Genomic DNA, 23409 nt, shown 5'->3' on the forward strand with positions numbered 1-23409 from the left:
CTAAGGGTGAGGGTGGGGGCTGCGCGGGAGCTCTGTAGTGGGAGGGTAGGTGGGTGGGGCCTGGGTCTATTCTGAGGGCCAATGATCGGGGGGGATGGGGCGGTGGACAGTACAGAGCTGAGGACCGGGTGGGCGTTTGGGACCTAGCAGAGGTGCTGACAGCCGGCAACGGGAACCCGCGGGGCCTGCGCGGGAGGGGCGTGGCTGGAGTACGGGGCATTGCTGGGGCGCGGGGTGGGGCCTAGATCCGGCTGAGGGGCAAGGAGTGGGGCTGGACTGAAGTTCGGGGCGGGACTGGGGCGGGGTCTGAACTGGCTGAAGAGCACAGAGTGGGAAGGACTGGTTATCAAGGCGGGGCCGGGGAGGGGCCTAGACCCCGCTGAGGGGCGCGGAGCGGGCTGGACTGAAGTTCGGGGAGGGGCCGGGGCGGGGTCTAGGCCGGGTGGAGGCGCGCGGGGCGGGGCGTGGGCTGCAGCGCGCGAGCCGAGCGGCCGGCCGAGCCCCGCCGAGTCCCGAGCCCACCCGAATGCGCCCGAGCCCGCGGCCCCCGCCCGGGGCGATGGAGCCAGAGCCCGGCCGGGCGGCCGCTGCGCTCCTGCGGCAGAAGAGGGCGGCGCTGCGGCGCAGGGGGTGCAGCTTCGAGAGCCCCAGGTACGCGGCCCAGGAGGGGTGAGGCCGGGAGGGACGGAAGCGGGGAGCCGGCCACGTCGGGGGTGGGGGGTTGGCGGTATGGGGGGCCCGAAGGCCGCGAGGCCGCTGCGCGGTGGGGGTCTCTGAGGAGGTCTGAGAGGATCCGGCAAGGAGCCTGAGGCAGCGGCCGGGGATGAAGGCGGTCTGGGCTGCCCGAGCGGCAGGTGAGGGGGGGGCGCCTCAGAGGAGCATCTGGCGAGTGTCGGGAATCCAGACCCGACGAGACGCCCCCAAAGCGTCGGTCCCTTGACAGGCCCCGAGCACAGCCGTGGCTCTGGGCGGATTTCGGGCTGTGGAGAATTGCCCTGCCCGCCTCTCGTAAATGCTCAAGGACAAGGTCGGGAATAGCCCCACTAAAGTCCAAGGGAGGTAAGTCTTCCTCTTCCAGGAGACCTCTCTGCGCTACCCCAGGACCCAGGCCAGCTCCAGCCTCCCCATCCTCGCTCCGCAGGTAACGCACACCTGCTGCCTCATGGCCTCACCCACCCCCGCCGTTGGCCCTCAACATGCCCGGCCCCTCGTGCTCCTCTGACCCGCCGACGCCTTTCCTCTGCCAGGAGGGCCCGTGCCCCTCCCGCCCCCGTCCTTTGGCCTGAGTAACTCTCCTGAGGTGTTCGGGTCCTTCTCCTCCCTGGAACCTTGCCCCGCAGACACGCCCCCCCCCCCCCCCCCCGCCGGCTCGGTGACCGTGGCGCTCCCTCTGCTCTGCTCGGGCAGATTCCTTCCCTCGAGGGCATTTTCTTAACTTGGAGTGCCTTCTCCCGCCGACGTCGCCGAAGTGGGCCCTCCCAGTTTTCAGTCCCTGGCCTCTTCTAGAATGCTCCAGCAGCCCCCAACTACAGTTCCCGTCTTTATCCTTTCACCTCTCAAACCCACATCCTCACTGGCCACTGGAGAGGTCTTACCAACACTGCCCGCTGTGCCCCTCGGTGTCCAACTCCCTCTCTCCCCTCCCGGGAACTCTCTCCACTGCCCTGAGCCCTCCATCTCTCCCCGCAGGGAGGGGGACTGGGGCAGGGGAAGAGGAGAAAGATAGGAGGTGGGACTCTGGCCCCCCCTGAGGCAGAAAAGAGGGTTCAACTGCTAGGATAAAACACAAAAGGGACCCTGCATACGAGATGCAAGGCCCTTGGGCACCTCACCTCGCCCTTTGTGCTTCAGCAGTACTGGATGAGAGTGTAAGCGTCATGAGGACAGGGACCTGGCCTGTTCGCTGCTCTGTCCCTGGAGCCTGGCTCAGGCCTGGCCCATCACAGACATTTACTATCTGTTGAATAAATATATGCCTGACCAGCTGGTGATTCTTCCCTTATGCTGTGCTATTTCTCATTTGCGCCTTTACTCATCTCATGCTCTTTTCTCTACTTACAATAGTCTTTTCTTTACTCTGGGTAATGCCTACAACTCCTCCTCTTGGAAGTCTTCCCTGCACTCCAGGCTGAACTCTTGAGATGTATCAGCAATCTCTGCATAGGTCTACTCTTCCAAACACACTGTGTGTAATTACCCAGGTAACATCTCTCCCCCGCTAGACTAGGAGCACCAGACAAACATGGTCTCTGCTCTTCTGGTGCTTACACTCTTGTTGCTGGAGCATGAAGGATGGGAAGTGTACCAGGAGATGAGGCTGAAGAGATGAGTCACATGCTAGATCCAGGCCTGAAGTAGAATGTTTAGAGCACCGCTGTCCAATAGAACTTTCCGCCATGATGGAGGCATTCTGTAATCTGTGCTGTCTGGTACCGTAGCCACCAGCCCTCTGTCGTTACTGAGCCCTTGAAATATCGCTACTGCAACTAAGGAAATGAATTTTTAATTTTATTTAACTTTAACTTAAATTTAAACAGCCACGTATGACTACTGTTTACAACATTAGACAACACTGGTTTAGAAAATTTCTCTCTCCCTCTCAGTTCTCCCTCTTACCACCCCTTCCTTTGTCTTCATGACCTTACACCTGAAAGACTAAATGACTTCTTGGCCTCCTGAGGTTTTTTTTGTCTATTTAACGCTCCGTGATAATATTATATTAACCTTAGAAATCATGATTACTATTTTTCTGATTATAAAAATAATTTGTTTGTTGGAAGACAGTGTATTTTTCCCATCCCTTACTACTGTACTTGGAATTTATGACCAGTTTTTCACTCGTACTAAAGACATGTTGAATCCATGTGCATTTGTCTGTGCATGAAGAGGTAATCATCTCTTTAAGATTAAATTCATAGGCGTGATGGAAATTATTGGATCCAAGAAAATGAACATTTTAAAGATTTTTGAAGCATAATGCCAGATTGCCCACCAGAAAGTTGTGCCAGTTTACCGTCCTCCCAAGAGCATATAAATGTGCCTATTTTTTCTCATCCTCAATGGCAAGGCATTATTATTTATGAATATTTGCCAAAGTGAATTTCTTTTTCAGTAGCAAAGTGAAACTTTTTTCTCACATTTATTCATAATTTGTATTTCTTTTTTAAATGAAATACATATAACACACTTTGTCCATTTTTCCTTTGGAATATTTATCTTTTCCTTATTGAATTGAAGCACTTTTTATTTATTGAGGAAATTAATTTTTTGGTCAAATATGTAGCACATAGTTTTTGCGGTTCATTATTTGCCTTTTAACTTTCTTTATAGTGTTTTTTGATAGACTTTTTATTATCATTTTTTAAGTTTAATCAGATCTACTAATTTATTCCTCCTGTTTATTCTTGGTTTAAAAAGACTTCCCTAACTTAAAACAGATAAATGTTCGTCTACAATTTCTCCTATTGTTTTTATTGCTTTAAAAAAAATTATCTCTTTAATCCATTAATCCAAATCACCTCACTTTTAAGAGCAACTCTTAAGAGCTGTCTTGTATTGGGCTGACGTAATGGACTCTTAGAGCCAACACAAGAATCACCTGTGAAACATCTTCACCATACAAATGTGTGGGCCCTTCCCCCTGGCCTATTATTCCAGAAAGTGCAGGGTGGTAATGGGGTGTGTGGATGCAGGTGATTGTGATGGACAGCCAGGGGAGAGAGTCTCTGTTTCACTTGTGGGCATGTTGCCAGATTAGCCTCCCTGACTCCAAACTCCTCGACCACTTCTCATTCCCTATCATGTCAAGTTTAAATGCCACTGCCTCATGTTTAGGGCCTTTCAGAATCTGAAATCAATCATCTTGATGACACTGAGGGAAAAAGGCATTACTTTCAGAATGGCAACTATCTTTGCTGACTATCCTGTATCAGCTCTGATAACTGGCGGGCAGACACAGCACGCCTGTGCAAGGAGGGGCCCGGGCATGAGGCCTCAGAACAGGTGGCGGTGAGGAGGACTAGCTGGGAAGCCTGGAGGCCACAGGGCAAGAAACTGATGCTATTAAGCTGCTTGCCCTAGATGTGTTTGCCCTCATTTTATAGGAAGGCATATCAGATAGTGTTCAAGAACAAAGGCTTTGGAATGACATAGACCTAGGTTCAAGTTTCTGACCTTTCACTTGCTATGTGTGTGGCCTTGGACAAGTTGCTTTACCCTCTCTGAGCCTTGGTTAGCTCACTTATACATCGCTCTCACCATTACTGATGTGAGCTCTAAGTGAACTGATTTATGCAAAGTGCTAAAACAGTGTCTGGCACAAAGCATTACTAAATCATAACTGTTATGGACAAAAATGATTAACATTTATGTGAAAGTTCTCAACCTTTCCCTTCCCATGCCTCATTACAATTCTAGCTTTGCCCATTCAATTTTTCCTCCTCCCTGGCCCTCAGAGCAAGGTCCTGCCTTCTTTTTTTTGCAGTTTTTTGAGCTGTAGATTTAGGAAGAGGGAATTGAGGAGAAGGACAATAGGTCCACAGGGCACCGGTTAGTACCAGCTGAATAAAGATCTTTAGCAGGTGTTGACCAGTGAGATGTACAGAAATACCTGCTTTGTCTGAGAGTAGCTAATAGGTCCCCCTATTGTTTTTACTGCTCTAAGATATGTTTTAAGAAATATATCTGTTATCTTTTGTGGTGATCAATACAGTTAAATAAACATTAAATACAGTTAATGAGCCTGAGTTATTTGAAAGTACTCCTCTATTGCTGAGCTGTGTCATTTGGGCTGCAGCACTTCATGGAGCTGGACCACATGCGACCCACAGCATTAACAGGGTTGCACAGTGGAATTGGATTTGCAAAGGAAATCCTCAAGATCAAAGAATCTCTGCCTTGAATGGAACTGTAGACATCTCTTAGGTCAGCCTCTCAGGCAGCATTTCCCAAAGTGTGGTCCTGGAACCAGCAGCATCAGCATTCCCTGGGAACTTGTTAGAAATGCAGATTCTCAAGCCCAACCCCAAATTTATTCAATTAGAATCTCTGGGAATGGGCCTTAAGAAACCGTGTTTGAGAACCAGTGCTCTCAAGTCTAATACTGTGGTTCTCAAACCTAACATATATGAGGCTCACCAGGAGGGCTTCTTAGAACAGTTTCCTGCCCCTTCCCTCCCACCTTTCCCTAAGACTCTGATTCCCTAGGTCAGGGTGGGTCTAGGAATTGTATTTCTGAAAGCTCAGAAGTAATGCCAGTACTGCTAGCCCAGGGATGTATTTTGAAAACCACTCCTCCAGGATAATACAGGAATCTTTTCCACAACAACCCTTGCAGCTGACCATCCAACTTCGGCTTATTACATCTAAGGTCAGGGAGCCCACTCCTGCAAGCCTTTTTGTTATTGGGCAAGTATATGATCTTTCCCTAATAGTGGGGTCAAATCTTGCCTCATTATACTTACCACCCATCATTCATAATTCTGCTTCCATAGCCACTTGCAGTAGCAGTGCCTGTGTTTCTGATTCCAGGTGAAAAGTGGTGGCGTGGACTGTTGGGTGTAGACTCAGTGGCCAAGTGGTTCTTACTCCTGGCTGCCCAGTTGTAGTCACCACTGAACAGTTCTCCTGCAGCCGCAGGCAGGACTGGTAACACGTCGCACCTTTTCTGATAAGTGCTATACCAGTTGTTAATTTTTTTTAAGATTATCAAAGGTTATGAGTGACATGGAGAGGAGAATCATCGGTTCATGCAGCTGCAAAATACTGGGATAGACAAAGCTTTAGGAGAGGATAGATCCAGTTGCTCAAATAATGTCATCAGTAGTCTTTTTCCATTTTCTGGGTTGACTTTATTCTCAAGGTCTTTCCTCGTGGAGGCAAAGGAAAGGAACTATTCCAGGCTTACTTTCTATCAATGTACACTCCCAGCAGAAAGGTGGTATCTTTTTCTCAGTGGTTCTAGAGCATGTCCCAGGTTGACATGGCTTCTCTTGATGTTGGATCTCTTGCGTTCTGTGCTCATCCATGAACCAATCATTTTGGCCAGAGGTGGGTAAAACATACTATTTGGCTGGGCTGGGGCTGTGTGCCCAACCCAGAACTGAGGGGTTAGATCACTTACATCCTAAGAGACCAAGAGGTAGTGATTGCCAAAAGGAAAAATCACAGTGCTATTAGCAGAAGAGGAATGGATACTGAATTGGCCAAAAAAAAAAAAAAAGTGCCATTACATTTGGGAAGCTTTCCAAATTACAGATACCCAGATGCTACCCCAGAGTCACAGAATTGGGATTTCTGCATTTTTTAGTACTCATTGTAAAAGACTACCTTAGCTGAGTGGCTCAATTATGCTTACTAAGTTTAGCCACAGTGAGGGAAGAGCCCTACATAGACAGAAGATTTTGAATTACAAATGGAAAACATATTTTCCACTTTCCCAAATATTGCTTCCTACTTAGCGGCTTCCTTATTAGTAATGCATATAACCCACGCCTTGTGAGAACAAATTTGATGCCAAGACAAATGCTTTCTTGTTCCTGAAGATGGCTTTCCAGGCCAAGACAGAATCAGAAAAGAACAATTAACCATTATGCATTTGGTTACCTTCTTTCCTTTGTCCTTATGTTTCTCCTGACTCTTAGATTCTTAGTGGGGTTTTTTTGTTTGTTTTTTTGGTTTTTTGTTTCCAGGAGACCCCCCCCCACACCCGGTAGTTTTGTAAACAAACATCTTAATGTGAGCTGTGTTCACAGTCTTTGTTCTTCTAAATTATGCCATTTTTCTTTTTGTTTGTGTCAGGCCCTTAAGTATTTAATCACAAATAAATCTGCTGCTGTCAATTTTCTTTTGGAAACACAACAGTCTTCCTGGGAAAGACTATTAAGAGCTCTCTTGTATGGGGCTGACATAATAGGCTCTTAGGGCCAACAAAAGAAAATTAATTTTCATATTATGTCTGTTCTCCTAAGAGAAGGGAAAAAAACAACTTTTATTATTCACTAAGATTTTAAGTTAATACAAACTAGCTTCCTTTCTTGGAGGAAGACAATAGTCAAATTAGTTTTGCTTTAGAAGGTTAATATGAGAAATTACGTTTGGTTGTCTGGTTTCCAGAGCTGAAGATCTGAACAAAGATGAAGTCTGACAATGATGTAGGAAAACGATGAGATTTGGCCTGTGCAGTGAGACTCACTGCTGGTTTTCCTGGGGAAAAAAAATTCTAAAGGTGCATGCAAGTACGGAGGTGTGGGAAACTGTGAACCACACATCTGGCTGTCTCTAGAGCTAGGATCTTAGAGGACAGTAAGCAAATAGGAGTTAGCAATGAGGTGTGACTGACTGCTCAAGGAGGTATATATAGAAGGCTGTTCACTGTAGGATTGCTTGTAAAAAAAAGTCCATCAGGAATGTGTCACTACAATACTAATCATCTGTTAAAAAGATTGATGCCAATCTGTATTCTGTCAGTATTCTGTTGCAGGCAACAGGATCCACTCTACCTGGTATATAAGCTGAATGAGATTTAATGGTGATACAAGGAATTAAGTGCTTACAAAGTTGTTTGCAGGGCCAGAGGAAAGACTCTAGTCTGAGCTCCAGGCACAACTCCTGTCCCTAGAACCACCACAATCAGGAAGCCTGCCACGGCATAACAAGAAGCTGATCAACCACGAAGCAGCAGCTGCCATCTTAGCCAACAGCAGAACCACATTACCAACTCGGTTTTGATCACCAAAGCTGCCACTGCTCCCTCAGAAAGCTGTAGAATCAAGAAGCTACTGACTCCAGAACCACAAGAGCTCTGTCATGATCTACAACAGCAAGCTGATGCCGAGCATCCTCTCCCTTCATCTGCCTGGCTCCGTTCCGGATCAGTTTCTCATGAGTGCATCTGATTTAGAGTGTGGACTCTAAATCATGTCCAGAACTCCAAACTGTCAAGGAGGTTAGGACATTACATCTTAGCTTTCCAACTTCTGCAAGTCAATCCAAAATATCTGCCACACACAGCACCTTTCTTCAATCATAGCAAAAATGAATACAATACATTGATCAAGAGTTGGTAGAACAGTGGTGTGCTGCTGCATTCCTGGCCGATCTTGGAGCCGTTTTAGTGGGCAAGGAGGTAAAAAATGGGAAATCAAGCCTCAGATGCCAGCTTGAAGTGGCCTTTCCAACTGTTAAGTGTCAGTGATTCCATAGTTTTAGCACAAATGAAAGTTGTGTGCCTGTCTTGCATTTCATGACCAGAGGGAAAAGTCTCTTTAGAAGAGCTGCCAGCCATTAAGTCTTTTCTAGTGTCAGTGCAATATATCAGGCCTAGATTGATGCTTTTCAGCTGTATTGCCTTTGCTCTGTGCACTTGTCATAGTCCTCACAGAGCAGCTGCCTGTCAGAGATTAATAAAGAAATAGAGCAGGTCCCACAGCGGTCTGACTGGGGCCACCAGTGACCTCATTCAAAAAAGGCCAAAACAGCCTGACATAGTCTCCCTGTTCCAAATGAACACTTTCCTCATGTTTTGGTGACATTCACATAGTCACTTATTCATTCAACAAATATTTATTGAGCACGTCTATGTGCTAGGCCCTGGGGATACAGCATGAACAAGACAGTGGGGTCCCTGCTCTCATGGGGCTGACATTCTAGGAGGAGGAGGGCAGGAGGCAGACAGTGTACAAGTAAACAAGCACACAACCAGGATGGCTCCAATGACGTAAGTGCCATGGAGGAAGACGGTTGTGGGACAGGAAGTGACTGTGAGAGGGGAGTTTCCATTTGGGGACAGAAGGAATTTGTCTTCCTGATCTCCCCAGCTCTGCAGAGGGTCACTGCTCCCTTGGCTGCTGAGCCAGCTCAGGCCCCAAAAGCTGCTCTTGGTTTGCAGATAAGCAAGAATGATGATTTGTGCTTGGTTTAAGGTTATTCTCAGCCAACAATCAGAACGAGGAATAAGATCCAAGATCAAGAATGCAAGGGAGTGGGTGTGGCTCCAGAAGTTTCCCGTGTTCCTCATGGAATTACAGCTGCAGCTCCGTGATCAGTGCAGCCTGAACCAAGGGAGACATCGGCCACATGGAAGGAGCCAGAACTGAGACCTTGTTGCTTTTTACGCCGTTTTGCTGTAGTCAGGGGTCTACCTACCAGTTTGAGACAGGACTTGTGCCACAGTTGTGTCCCTCCGTGGTCTGTTTCTGGCTGCATCAGTGGGCCTCTGCAGGCCTGGCCACGGCCAACAGCAGCTGCTGGTCCCCATCTGGAGCTCCTGGATAAGTTCTTCTCAGTGACTGTGTCCTCGTGGCCACCAGCAGAGGGCTAACTGTGAAGGATGTCATTTTTCTCTTTACTCGCATCCCTTTAGACACACAATATGAGCACTCAAGGTGCATTGAGGCCTTGGGAATCACAAGAGGAGAAAATTGTAAACTGTGTGCTCTGAGGGCTGTCCCCAGTCCAAGAAGAAAACACACACACAGCACTGACTCAGGAGATTTGCTCATAGATGCCCTCATTTCCTCCCCTCCAGGCCCACTCCCCTCCCTGAAAGCACCTCCACACTATGAATCAACCCTTTTCCTGCCACAGTCTGAGATTTTTGTCCTAGGGCCTTGCAAAGTCTGTCTATGGTATTATTTGATCTTTTGTTTTGAGATAGTCTTTATTCTCTCATTTTCTTGAGCTGTTTGTTATGTTTCCTCTGATCCCTGTTAAAAATTTTCTCATCTATACTCGTCATCTGCCTTAGAAAACCTCTTTTCATAGGTCCTATGCTAGTTTATTCCTCATGTTCATCTTGGGTTGAAGCAGCTCTGTCTGGGTCTGCGTTTACCCATTGGTAATATGGGTAGACTTACCCTGACTCCCGTTCCTGTGTCTCTGAGCAACGGTGGATCTTCTCTTTCAGAGCTTACGCTGGAGTCTGGCCTTGATGCTTCTTGGGAAGCAGGAAGGGTGCAGAGGCAGTGGGAACGTGTCGTCTGTTTTTACTCTCCCCGTGCTTGCGCCTCCTGTCTGCACGGTCCCCTGTGCCTACGGTGTATGTGACCCCATGGCGGGACTCCCTTGAATTTTCAGCACCCCTTTTCCCCACTCCACCACTTCAGGATAAGCAAGCTCCTCCAAAGAGGGCCTGAGTTGGTGAGATTTCCATGACTCATGGGCCTCCTTTGGGTTGGTTCACCATACTTGGTTAACAGCTTTCAAGAGGTTCAACTGGCTTTTAAGATATACTTTTCCTTCTCTCCTTTGACCTTTCCTCAGATTAAGCCACCCCTTCTTATTAGACAGCTGGGGCCGTGGAAAAAGAAGAAACAGCTTCTGCCCAGTGCTGCCTGGGCTTCCAGTCCTCATCCCTCCAGAGTGGCACTGTCAGCCCTTAGAACATTCTTGCCCATTTCCCTCACATGACATAAGATAGGTAGACCTGGAAGTTCACTTTTAATCTGTACACGATTTATTGTGTATAGCAGACCTTTAGAGTTACAGCGTGGAGTTTGGCCGTTCTCTTATTTCAGTAAGTTTTCTTCTGTATATTGGGTTATTTTTGCTTACTTTCATGGGTTCCAAGGAGTTATGCAAATGAGCACTTCCTCTACCATCTTTCCAAGAAGTTCTTCTTCTTCTAAATATTTTATATAGTGAGACAAGAAAGATAAAATATGTCAGAAGATTAAGAGGAACTTACGTTTTTTAAATTAGAATGTTAAGACTAGAAAAGATAACAGAAATGAGAAAAAGGATTAAAATTAACCGTGATGAGACAGCATATGAACAGTTAGAAAATGAAGCTAAAGAATTAGGTGAAAGTATAAAAAAACTCAAAGTCTAAGGGTAAAGTTATGGCAAAAAAAATAAAATTAAACAGTGGGAAAGGTTTAAAAGAACTAGCATTTAAGTATTTCTAAACAAAATTTTAAAGATTAAAAGGCTACATAATAACATGCTAAAACAATTAAATAATCTTAGTGTTTAAAGATTAAAATAAACCAAAAGATAGAATGTAAGCAGCCTGTACGGTTATCTCCTTCCATAATGTTCCATATTAAGTAAACTTTAAAGGTTGCAAATATGTCGAGAGAGGAGTAACGGGAATCGAACCAAACTGTTACCTGGAGGAGGAAAGGGAGTGGAGGAGGGATGTCGTGCATACAGTCAGATCCCCTCGGATCCCCTCACCATTTCTGGAATCTTCTCCCCTCCCCTCTTCAGTGAACTTTGGCTCCGACACCCACACCTGGGTGGCGACCCTTCTTAGGCGGGCTGCCCTGGCTCACTGCAGCGGCCTTGCCCACCTGTGCAGAGAGCGCCACGTACCTGGGTTTACCGCCCCCGCCCCACCCGTGGCCCTCAGCTCCCCATCTCAGGTGGGCAACTCTGAGGCGTCATCTACCTTAGGCAAGCTATGTATGTGACATTTTCTAGTAGCCACATTAAAATTCTACTACAGTTTGTCTTCAACATATAATCAACATAAAAATTATTAATGAGATGATCTGCTAAGTCTTTTTTTTATTTGTACTTAGTCTTCCGAGTCCAGTACGTGTTTTGCACTCACATCCCTCACTCTGCCTGCCCACTTTTCATTGCTCGGTTGGCACATGTGGCCCACGGCTACCACGTGGGACAGTCCTGCTCCCCTCAAGCCGAAGCCGTCCCTTCACAGGACTTTGCCTGAAAATGAAGCCTCTCCCCATCCTGCTTCCTCCACTCCCTTACCGGTTTCTTTTAGGAGCACTTTATTTCTCTCTCTTTTTTTTTTAAACTTGCATGATTAAGAAAGGAACACTTTATTAACAGATCTTTTGCATGCAAGTGATATTTTTGTAATTTAAAAAAATCTAGAAGGTTCAAAGAAAAAAAATATGTCTCTCATCGAGAAGCCCTGCCTTGTTATTTGTTTGTTTATTGCTAAGGCAGTCACAAAACCTAGTGTCACTGGGTTTCAGAAGACCTGCGGTTCCACAAAGTAAAGAACAAGGGACAACATACCAGAACCTTCCCTCCTTGCCATTTATCGTACTTGGAAGGCTTGAGCCTTTCATGACTGTCTACTTGCTGCCAAGATAAGTGGCCTGAAGCCAGCCTAGGGTAAGATTATCCAGAAGTCTGGGTCAGATATGCAGCGTGGGGTTTCTCAGGCCCAGGTAAGGTGAGGGGGAAAGCTGGGCCATCACTTATAAAGGAGGAATGCCAGGGGGACCTGGCAAGAGTGACTTTTTTTCCTTTGCAACATGCCTGCAGCCTATAATTGGTACTACTGTAGCAGCTTGGGAGTGGGCCGTGCCCATCTGGCTCCAAATATCCAGGCTGTACGGAGTCACTTTTGGCATCCAACACTGCAGCAGGATGGTGGTTCCCTGTGCAGACGCCTCTTCCTCACTAATAAGACCACTGGGTCTTTTACCTTTTGCCTTGTCACAGTCTTTATTAAGGAGACAGGATGAAGAGTCCCTTTTGACCTAAGGTGTTATCTAAGATTGCTTTTTATTTTTATTTTTACTTTCCCAAGTAATTGGATTTTGTTTGCTTGTTTGTATGTCACTTGAGGTAGAGGTGAGTGAAGAACGCTGCTGACTGGCTCAGAAAATAGTTCCAATCAGAAAGAGCAGGGATGACTACATTTTCCTAACAAAGCACACCCCGCCCCCTTCATCCCAGAATCACCTTCCCACCCTCCTCCCTGTGTCATTAGAGAAAGAGGCAGGCATGTTTCAGGAATGCATTTTTCAGTTTGTTTCCAAAACATCCGTTGATTTCAGCAAGTGTTTACTACTTACTTCCTCTGGGCCATTACTCTTGAAATGTGAGTTTGGTCTGTTTGCCTGAAGTGTTGTTGCCAGTATAGGCCCTGAGGTCAAACTACATGTTGTCCTCCAAAGGCACTCCAGACAGAGCCTTCCTTCCTGAATGCAAGTTGCTCTTTTCTAAATAAGTTTGTGGTGATTCACATGCTCACTGACCTCCTTTTACCTTAGACCCTGCTGACTTGAGAGTGTGGAGGACTCCACTCATTGCTGAGGGATGCGATAGGACTTGGATGGTTCCAGGCCACGATGCTGCAGTGTGCAGGGCCCCACTCCATGCAGTAACAGAGTGGTGCAATTGTGGTGGGCTGCTTGGGTCTTGGGAGTGCCTTGGCTTCATCCTCTACTCATTACTGACAGTCTGGCCTCTGGGTAGGAGTGGTGCCTCAAGGGAGTGCCGGAACAGGCCAGCCAGGGACCACGTTCTTCTCTGTTCTCAGTGCCTTTCCCAACTGCTTCTGCTTCAGTACAGCACTCCAGCCTCCAGGCCCACTGATGGATCCGCTGACGAAAGGGTCCTGTGGGAGTCAGATGGCGCAGACCCTTCTATGGAAAGCCAAGTCGTCTCTCTCCTTTGGCATCCAGTCCCTTCAGATGTGGCCAACAAAAGACCCTGAAGTAGAGTCCCAGGTCAACCTGTAAGTAAGTAAAAGAAGCATCATCTCAGTTGGGGCTCTTGCTCACTGTAGCTTGAAATCCCTTGAGGCCCAGGATGAAAATTACCTTTTGAGGGGAGAATAAGGAAAGAGAGGGGAGTGGATATTTGGTTGGGAGATCTCATTTCTATTCTTAATGATGTCTTATGTGTGCATTTATTTATTTACTTAGCAATGTTCATTGAGCACCTACTCTGGCCAGGCCTTGTGTCAGGCATCAGCTGAAATAGATTCAGTTCCTCTTCAGGGGGATTTACAGCTCATGGAACAGATAGCCATTAATCAAATAATCACACAAATAAATACTTACAAATTGTGACAAGTGCTATGAAACATGTTGCTTTGATTCAATAAACATTTACCAAATGTCTTCTATGTGCCAGCAACATACTGGGGATATAAGAGAGTAAGACATTTCCTTCCCCATGAATATCAAAGAGTATCTAGAAGGGGAAAAAAATTCCAATTGTTATTCAGAAGAAATGATAATAGCTATACCATAATTAATATATTAATAGATTCTAAATCCCATAGGGTGGTAACTATGTTTTCCTGTTTACTCCTGAGTCCCCAGGGCTTTGTTATGGTGTACAATACTTGTTGAATGAATGAAGAAGATACTATAAAACGGGGGTGCTTAGCTTTTCAGGGGGAATCAAAGGCAACTAGGTGCAACAATATGATTGCCTTAGAAGCAAATGAGATGCTTCATCGATTCCATGCAACAAGTATTTATCGACACTTCTTGTACCTAGTACCTTCATGGGGCTAATTGCTAGCTTCAATCAAGGATCAGAATCACAAGAAATAACTTATACCTGAGGCCCACCCCAGAGGTTCTGATTCAGTGGCTCTGGAGTGGGTAGAAGAGGACTCTTAGGGTACCCCCCTTAAGGAACTCACAGCTTTTCCAGGGAGGCAGACAGATAACCAAATAACTCCAGTGCTGCTAGAAAAGAAGCAGGTATAAAGTGCTCCAGGAGGAAGTGTTCTGCTGGGAGACAGGGAGGAAAAGGGGGAACAGTGAGCTTAGCAAGGATAAGCATCGGCCATGCAGGAAAGGAGAAAGCCACTTTAAATGGAGGAAATTGCAGAGCAAAGGCTCAGATCCATGAAAGTACACCCCAGCAGCATTGACAGGCATTAAACCAGCGGTTCTCAACCTTGCTACACACATTAGAATCATCCTTGGAGCTTTAAAACACATGAAAGCCTGCACCATCCATCCAAGTTTCCAAGTTCTAGGGTGGCACAGAAATACCAATATTTTATAAAGCTCCCCAGGTGATTCTCATGTGCAGCAAATGCTGAAAAATACTGCTTTTAAAAATGTAACCACACATAAATAAGTACAGAATAGTTATGAAGCACCTTATATGCCTGGCTAAGGGTATGAATTTTTTATATCTTGGGCAATGCGGAGCCATTGTATAATCTTAAGAGATAATGCTGTTTGAAACAGACAAGATTCACATGGTTGGGATAAATTCATGAATGCTAGTTCTGCAGTGGGTTCTTCCGGGAAACTAGAGGAAGTCTGGAGTCACCGCTGGCTTCTCAGAGCTGCCACCATACCTCCCACAATGGCCCCGTAGTTCAATGTATGAGAATATGGAAATTGAACATCTTGATTTGAAACTGAAATCTAAAATTTCAGTGGATGCTGAATTATCTGAGCAAAATGCTCCTGTTTCTTGGAGGCCGCTGGTAACCAGCATCCGGGCAGCTCCAGCGCTCTACAAGGTGGGGAAGGCGGACCTGGGCTTCATCCACCAAAGGTGGCGTGGGGGAAGGGCCGCTCTTCCTTCCTCCGAAGCTCCAGGCGGGATGCTCTGCCCTCAAAGCGGACCTAGCGGCGCAGCCTCTTCTGGACTACAAGCCCCACAGTACGCCACGCGTATGACGCCATCAAAGGGGCTGGCCGGACCGCTGGACAGCCTATGAGACGCAGCGGAAGCAGCCCGAGGCAGTGCCTTCCAGGTCCTATTGGTGAATCTGGTTAGGGGTGGGACCAGGCGCTGGTGATTGGCGGCCGCGGGCTAGCGAAGCTGCAGCAAGAGCAGGGCGGGCGGGGTCCGGCCTAGGTCTGCACCCTAGTCTCCGGGTTCTCAGGAGCCGGTCTTAAAACTGATTCTCTCGGGAGCCAGATGTTGGGTTTTCTGGAAAACTGGTTAGAAAGATGTATCTTTAAGAACCGCTGCCATTCTGCAGCTGCGCTCATTCATTAACTCATTCATTCAACAAATACTTATTAATTACCTGTGTACCAGGTACTTGTGCAGACATCCCAAGTGCGTTTTCTCATTTAGTCTTCACAAAAACATCGACGAGGTAGCTACTGCTGGCTCCATCTTACTGATAAGGTAGCTGAGGTCCAGAAGAATTACGAGACTTGTCCAGGACACACAGCTTGTAAGTGACAGAGCAGGGATTTGTCTAGCACCATTGCCCATGGCTTCACTTCAGTGTGCTCAGCCGTGCAGCAGAAGCAAAGTGCTCATGGGATGTCAGTGTCTGCAGGGTGTCTTGGTACTGTCGGGTGAAGAATATAGCAGGACCCGACTGGACACCAGTAAAGTCGACCAAGCACAAAGTTAGGCTTTGTGTGAGATACCATGGTAATACAAGGCCTATCCTACCAGAAAAGGCTTCTGATATCTAGTAAACAGTTTTCCTGAGCACCTGTGTGCTGTGCTGGGCCTTGTGCTAGGCACTAGGCATGCAAAGAAAGCATCTCCTTCCAGATTAAGCTGGGGCTTATGAAAGTGCTGTTACCTAGGGCCGTCCAAGAAGATTTCTTAGTGGAGGGACTACTTGAAGGATGGGAACTTTACCAGGCAGAGGTGAGGGAGGCCTTCCCAGGCAGAGGGGACCATGTGTGCAAAGGCCAGCGGCATTAAAGCACTCTGGGTTTGAGGGGAACCACAGCCTGCTTTGGCTGGTGCTTCTTGGGGAGTGATGAGCAGTGAGCCTGGGATGGTAGACAGAAGCCAAGTCACTGGGGAGTGGGAGGGCTTAACTACCATGTTAGGAAGTTTGGTCTTGACTCTCTAGGCCAGAGCATAGCATGATCACATTTGCATATTGGAAAGATAACTGGTGTCAGTGGGCAGCTAGATTGCAGGATAAGGCTGGCTGCAGGGAGACCTAGGAGAGTGCCCAGGTAGGAGATATTAAGTGTTCTGATGAGTGGCAGGAACAGTGAGATTGAGTTAAGAAATAATTAAGAGTAAGATTAGAGTGGACCTGGCAAAATGCATGGGTGGTGGGGTGAGGAAGTAACCCTCAGAGTTTTGACTCTGGCAACTGAGTTGTTTTTGCCCTTAATGACAGGTCCCTGAGATGAAACACCACAGATTCTGAGACAGGATAAGACAGAGATCATTAGATTAGTGCCATCAGGTCTGGAGAGGGGTACATTTATGTCTTTGGAGGCAGGAAGTTCTTAGAAGAGTCTTCTGACAGAGAGTAATGTGAACTGGATCTTGAAAAGGGAAGAGGAACTTCCTTCCTTGTTTTCTTTTTCTTGAGTAGATTTAATAGGCAGAGGTGGGAGGAGAGCATTCTGGATGACCAGATGCTGGTTTGCTGCTTATGTGGGGAAGTAGTAGGAAATCTAGAAAGTCACACTGAGGGGTATGTTGTGAAAGATGTTGTGCTTAAACCCGGTACACTGGGACTCTGAATGGTTTTCACGATGGACAAGTGATGATTTGAGCTCTGATTTTTAGAAGTTTATTTCACTGATGTTACAATGAAAAGGCCAGGAAACCAATTAAAAGATGGACTAGGGAGGGGGGCTTATTGGTTGTAAGTGACAGAAACTCAACTCAAAATAGTTTAGACCAGAAGGGAAAATGTATAAGTTCATGTAAGCAAACTAAGGAGAGGGACAGATCTCGCTCGCTTCAGGAATGTCTGGATCCAGGGACACGAGTGCTGTCAGGTCAGTCCATTTTTCTCTTACTCCCACAACCTCCCACCTCTTAGCCTTGCTTCTCTCTGCCTGTTGGCCTCATTGTCTCCTACCATCCATGAGAAGGGGATGTGATCTGAGGCAGCGTCGGGTATATTCTTTCAGACTTGCTACTTGAGAGAAAAAATCTGCCCCATCAGTTAGAAGAACCCTGGGGAAGGACTCTAGTTGTCCAATCTGGGTCACACGTCCATTCCTGGTTCTGTGGGGTTGTGTCTGTTACTGGGCAGAGAGGATACTTCTTGTTTGCCCTGGTGAACGGAGCAGGAGTGGTCAGGAGGTAGGAGAACAGAATTTGCCTGGATCATAAAAACCAGTGGAGGACTTTCAAGAAGAAGAGGGAGTGCTCTGTGATCCATCACAAAAATAAGAAAGTTTTTTTTCAAAAATCTGGATCATGGAACCTATTTAATTAGAATCCTTAGTGGTGTGACCCAGTGATCTAGCTGAAGGTGTCGAGTATAACAAAGTTTAAAGATCAAAACTAAAATCTGACAATTGAATTTGATGATTGGAAAGCCACAGAGCTCCTTTGAGAATGCAGTTGTGGTTGGGAAGTGGGGCAGAAGGCAGATTGTGAGTCTCTCTGTATCCTCACTTCTAGTTCAGAACCTTGTTTCAGGGCTGTGTTCAACCCTAAAAGAGGTAACATCTCTTTATTAGCTCAATACATGGGGAAAAAAACAAAGGAAAGCTGTTGGAAAGGTGGTTATTCAGAGCCATTCTGCCTTAAAAGGATGTCAGCCAGGCACAGAGGAAGGAAAATTTGAAGTTTTGAATCCTCTCTGAATTATCTGCCAGTTGTTTGCTTTTACTATCAGTCCTTCCTGTGATTACCTGCTATACTCCCAACAAGTTGGATTTCTGAAAAAGTATAATTCAGACTTAATTTCCCTCATTCGGCTGAATTAGCAATGGTTTACTTTTTGAAGTTTTGAAGAAAGTTGCCATGTGTTTGAAAGGGTTTATCATCAAGGCATTATACAAATATTAGGTAGCTTTGTATTTAGACACTTGAAAATAGCTTCCAAAAGCCTTAAAAGACCTCATTTTCTCCTGAATAGAGGACTACTTGATTTTAAAACACAGAGCTGGAAGGAAAGTCTTTGGCTTTACTGTCAGGGGAAATTCTCTTGTTTCCATGAAGAAACTTCTGCTCCTAGTCCCATGGAGGAAAGAGGCTGGAAGGCTGACTTGTCCCCTTCCTCCTCCTCTCTCTTGCCTTTGGATCATCTCTCCAGTTTCCACATGGAGAAACACACCTGCGTCTTCTGGAGACAGGAGTGGAGCCCCACCTCCCCCGTCTCGATCTCCCCTGTTGGAGCTTGACAGTCATGAGGCAGCGATTCTGCTGATGAGCGTCTGCCTCTCTGCAGACCAGTCTCTCCACGGCGGCTGCTCCAGGTCTAAACTCTGGGAAGCAGTAGGAAGCCCACGTGGTTGTTGGGCTCAGCCACGTTTGCCATTTCAACTCTGACAGTAAGGAAATTGGTGTTTTTATTTCCATTTGCAGGACTCCTGTCACTAATTCTCAGCCGATTCCAGATACAGAGAAGAGGGCGGTTTGATTTGTTAATAGGCTCCCAAAGCTCGAACAATTGTAAGACAGGCAAGGATTTGTGCGGGTCTGGTTAGGAGGAGTTTTGTTTTGTTTTGTCTGTTTTTATTCTCTTGTTCTTCCCTGTCCTAGCAGAGCATCCGGCACGTAGAAAGTGCTCCCTAAATGTTTGTTGGGTAAGTTAAAGGTAATAGAGCAGAGTAGTAGCTAGTTAGGAGGCCTCTGCAATGGTGAAGGTCTCAGCTAAAGCAGAGAAAGTGGAAATGGAAAGGAGAGAAGTGGCAAGGGACTAAAAGACATGGAGAAATTCTAGAAATATCCTCACATGCAAAATGACATATACAGGATTATGCATTGCAGTTTATTAGTAGTAGTGAAAGACTGAAAACCATTTACCTAGGGAACTGGTTAAATAAAATATGGTACATCTCAGTGGAATACTATGTAACCTTAAGGAAGAATACAGAGACTCTTTCGGTATCGGTTTGGAAAGATCACCAAGATACAGTAAATGAAAAAAACTAACAAAAACAAGGATCCAAACATACAACATTCAAAAACAACGCTGTGTGGAGCCTGCACCTGGGCCTGGAGACCAATCAGATGTTGGATGTGAGAGAAGACATGTACCTGAACTTTGAGCATTGAGTAGCTGGAAGGAAGATGGCAACTCTGTTGACTGAGACGTGAATGGGGAGTGAGGGTGAGGGTGACTCAGGGCATGTTATGTTTTAGGGCCTCCCAGAGTGTCCACGGAACCAGGTCTAGCAGTTGAAAGTCTGAACTTGCAGCTGGGGAGAAAGATCCGAGCTGGAGCTTTGGTTTGGGGAGTTGTTAGCATAGAGGTAATATTTGAAGGCACAAGAGCAGTGAGGTCCCCAGGGAGGTACGTGGACTGAACTGAAGGGAGAGTAATGTGGATCTTCACCATTCAAGGGTGACGTAGGGTTAAACACTGTGCTGCTGCTCCGTGTGACCTCAGACAGGGGAGAGTGCGGGGTCACTCTGCCAGGACATCCTGGTCCTTCTCTGGGAACATAAGCTGTACATGCCCTACTCACCATTGAGCTCAGCATCCCCTGGAGAAATAACCACTAAAAGTAATCATTTTTCCTCAAGGAGGTTATGCCATTACTAAGAACTCTATTCCTTTGACTATTCGCATTTTCTATTCTTTCAAATTGTGTAGTCCTCAAGGGCCAGCAACCCATTTTTGGTGCTCACCTCATCTCAAAGTACAGTACATAGCACCATGAGGACACACTATAAATAGTGACTAGTTAGTATTACTCTTTTTAATCATTGCTTTTAGGAGGCAAAAGGAAATTGTTTAGGTGGCCCTGCCCTAAATTCACCAAAGCCAACACTCATTTTTATAAATTTCATGTTGGCCTTGGGTGCAGGATGGTTGTTTTCTTGTCACCTTCTATGGTAACAGATGTTCTTAGTTAAAATGTTTTTGCCTTCTATATTTCTGTAAGTTTGGTTTATCTATTCTTTTGCTTTCTTTGAAGAATGTTCCCCCTTCCCTCATTACTCTCCCTCACACTCGGTTACAAAGTCTTATTTTCTTAGGATCAGAGGACCTTGGGGAAGTAAAATTTTTAGAAAATCTTTTACAAATATAGTTTGACCTAAAAAGTACAGAGTAAGCTGCTTTTCTTCCACTATGTGGTGTGAATGTACCTGGAGAAAAACCAAGCACAAATAAGCATGAGGTAGATCTAAATTGGCCCAGCAGGTGACAATACAATACAGAGGTCAGCTAAAAAATGCAGCTAAAAAGTAGCCAGGGCCTTCCCCCTCTCCTAGGTTACCTCATGACCAAATTCAGTCAGTTCCACAAGCATTTACTTTTATGCTTGAGACTAAGAATTTTTCATATGTTGGTACTGGCTATAAAGGGGATCAGAATATACCACCCCCAAATATGCCACTTCAGCATAAAGATTATTTTGAGCTGAAGGAAATTAAGAAAAAGCAGACACAGGAAGAACTCTCTGCCCTCTCCCTATCTGCCTAAAAGCAGGGCATACATTTCTCTTTGTAAAGGTGTCCCCTCCCCTCTCTCATACCAAGAGGAGAACAGCCCTCATCACCAGAAACAGAGAAGGCAACAGGATGAGTCTTCACAAACAAACCTTACTATATAACCCTATTGTTTTTCCCCATGTATCCATTTTCTCCAGCGTTACCACTCCTAGAAGCCCCAAACCCCTTTATTTTATCTAGTCACTTTGCCACAATTTATCGTCCTTTGTTAAGATGGTATATAAGTCCCTGAGTCTAACCGCTACTTTGGGTTTTCTTTTCTGTGCAGTCCTTCTGCATGTAAAATTAAAAATAAAATTTGCATGTCTTTTCTCCCGTTAATCTGTCTTTTGTCAGCTTCATTCACAGGCACCAGTTACAGAAAATAAGAGGAAAAAAAATTTTTCCTCCCCAACAGCTGTGTTCCTAAAGGGAGAAAACTTTAGATTACAGGAAAATCTAGCTTGTCCCTAGATTTCCACAGATTTGTTTCTTCTTTGTGTTGTTCTTCAAGCATGCACACACCTTCCTCCCAGTGAGGGATGTGGATTCACAACCCCTGTCTCTTCCAATAGTTATTGTGTTCAGACTGCTCACCATGTTAAGTGCTCGTATGTATTTTCTCATTAAATCCAGCAGCCCTATGAGGAAGTTACCATGGTTATCAGCATTTGTTGAATTAATTCATTAATCAAGTCCCATTTTACAGTCGTAGAACTGAGGGCCTAGGAAAGGCTGTTTCTTGCCTAAGATCAGGCAGTGAATTAGTGGTGGGTTAGACAGGGCTAAGTAAGTATCAGGCAACACTTATGCACATATGATTTCTCTATTCATATAGATGTTAATTTATTTACATTTAGGATCAAAGTTTCTATTTTTCCTCTTTATGACACTTTAAAAGAATTTTTAAATTGTACTATAATTTACATGCAATGAAATGCAACGATCTTAAGTTTACCAGTTGGGTGAGTTTGACACTTGCAGCTGATCCACTTTGTAATGTTACAGTGTCAATCAGTTGGACTTAACTGAATTACCTTTATTGAACGATGTCAATCACTAGACATAGTAAATGCAAGCTTCATCATGAACTAATGGTTAGTGAATGATGTCACAATTTGTCCACTGTGATGGCTTCCCACAGCATTGCCTTCTTTTACTCATATTCCTCACATTGCATTAACCTCTGAAGTGAATTTTTTTAGACTAACCTGAGGCAACATTTACAGTATTTTTACATCTGACTCAAAAACAAATTTCATGAATATGCTATGTAATGCAGCTCACTTCTAGCAGAATCTGGCAGCAGAATTGTGAGCACAGAGGGGTGTCTCTCCAGGCCTGATCCTAGAAGAGGTGATGAAGTGGTCTCTGTGTTTGCCCTGCTGCTTGTCTAGGTACCTACCTAGTACAGCTGATCTCACCCTCTTGTGTTGCTCCTGGCTGCCCATAAAGAAGAAAAACCCCAGGGGACATGATGGCTCTCCCAAGATACTTGAAGGGCTGGCTTTCCTGTAGAAGTGATCTTAACTTATTTTTTTATGGCCTCAAAGGGTTGGCCAGCATGCTTTCATTCATTCACCCATACATTCCTTCACTCATCATTTAATAAAGCCCCATTAAGAGCTAACTTTGTACCAGGTATTATGTTACATGCTAAGAATTTTGCATTGAACAAAACCAACAGAGAAACTGCCATTGTGAAATTTATATTCTAGTAGGGGAGGCAAAGTTAATCCAATACCTTCTTTGTAATTTTGGGAGTGGGTCAGGTAGAAGGAGTTTGGAGAGAGCATTCCAGGTCCTAAGGTGAGAAGACATTCAGCAAGTTGAAGGAAAGGAAGAAAGGCAATGTGGCTGGATGCTGAGAAGGGGAGAGCGGGCCAGACAGGACAGGAGGCCGGGGGTGTTTAAGTGATGGTAAGGAAATTAAGAAGAAGCGAAAGGGTGAAGATGTGGGGCCAGCTGGTGGAAATTAAGGTGTGATGGATTTCAATTCAATATAGAAAAAAAATACTTTGAGAGGAAGAATGGAGTGCCCTGGGTGTACTGTGTTTCTTTATCACTAACAGTGTTTAAGTAGAGACTGGTTAGCTATATTTCAAGTATCTGGTAGAGAACATGCTATCACAGATAACAGGCTGGACACCAAATGGTCCTTAAGTCTCTGGGCCTGGAAGTCTCTTATACCCTAAGATCCTTTGATGAGGTGTCAGAAAGACTGACAAGGCTATTGTAGGAATCTGGGTATCAAATAGTGAGGACCTGTGAGACGGAAAGACTAGGCTGGCCAAATATGGGAGATGATCACTGATGATAGTCAATGATTGATGCTAGAGCTTGAAACCATAGGAGAGGTCAAGGTTGATTTCATAGAGTGGAGAT

General features: G+C 45.6%; 1 protein-coding gene across 4 annotated transcripts in view; it reads left to right on the top strand.

Annotated features, from left to right (window-relative positions):
* The first annotated feature begins 457 nt into the window (after window positions 1–457).
* The window catches only part of GARNL3 (GTPase activating Rap/RanGAP domain like 3), a 138754-nt gene continuing 115802 nt past the window's right edge, over window positions 458–23409 (top strand). For 2 of the 4 annotated variants that reach the window (XR_012506557.1, XM_074362260.1), the window contains exons 1-2: window positions 458–651; window positions 13271–13441. Coding sequence is in view for 3 of the 4 variants with exons in the window: in XM_074362260.1 (XP_074218361.1) it covers window positions 527–651; window positions 13271–13441 (296 nt within the window). In the remaining variant the exon portion in view is untranslated. The remainder of the gene's footprint in view (window positions 652–13270; window positions 13442–23409) is intronic. The other 2 variants (XM_074362261.1, XM_074362262.1) reach the window with 2 other exon arrangements.

This window comes from Camelus bactrianus, chromosome 4, assembly GCF_048773025.1.
Source record: "Camelus bactrianus isolate YW-2024 breed Bactrian camel chromosome 4, ASM4877302v1, whole genome shotgun sequence".
Lineage (NCBI taxonomy): Eukaryota > Metazoa > Chordata > Mammalia > Artiodactyla > Camelidae > Camelus > Camelus bactrianus.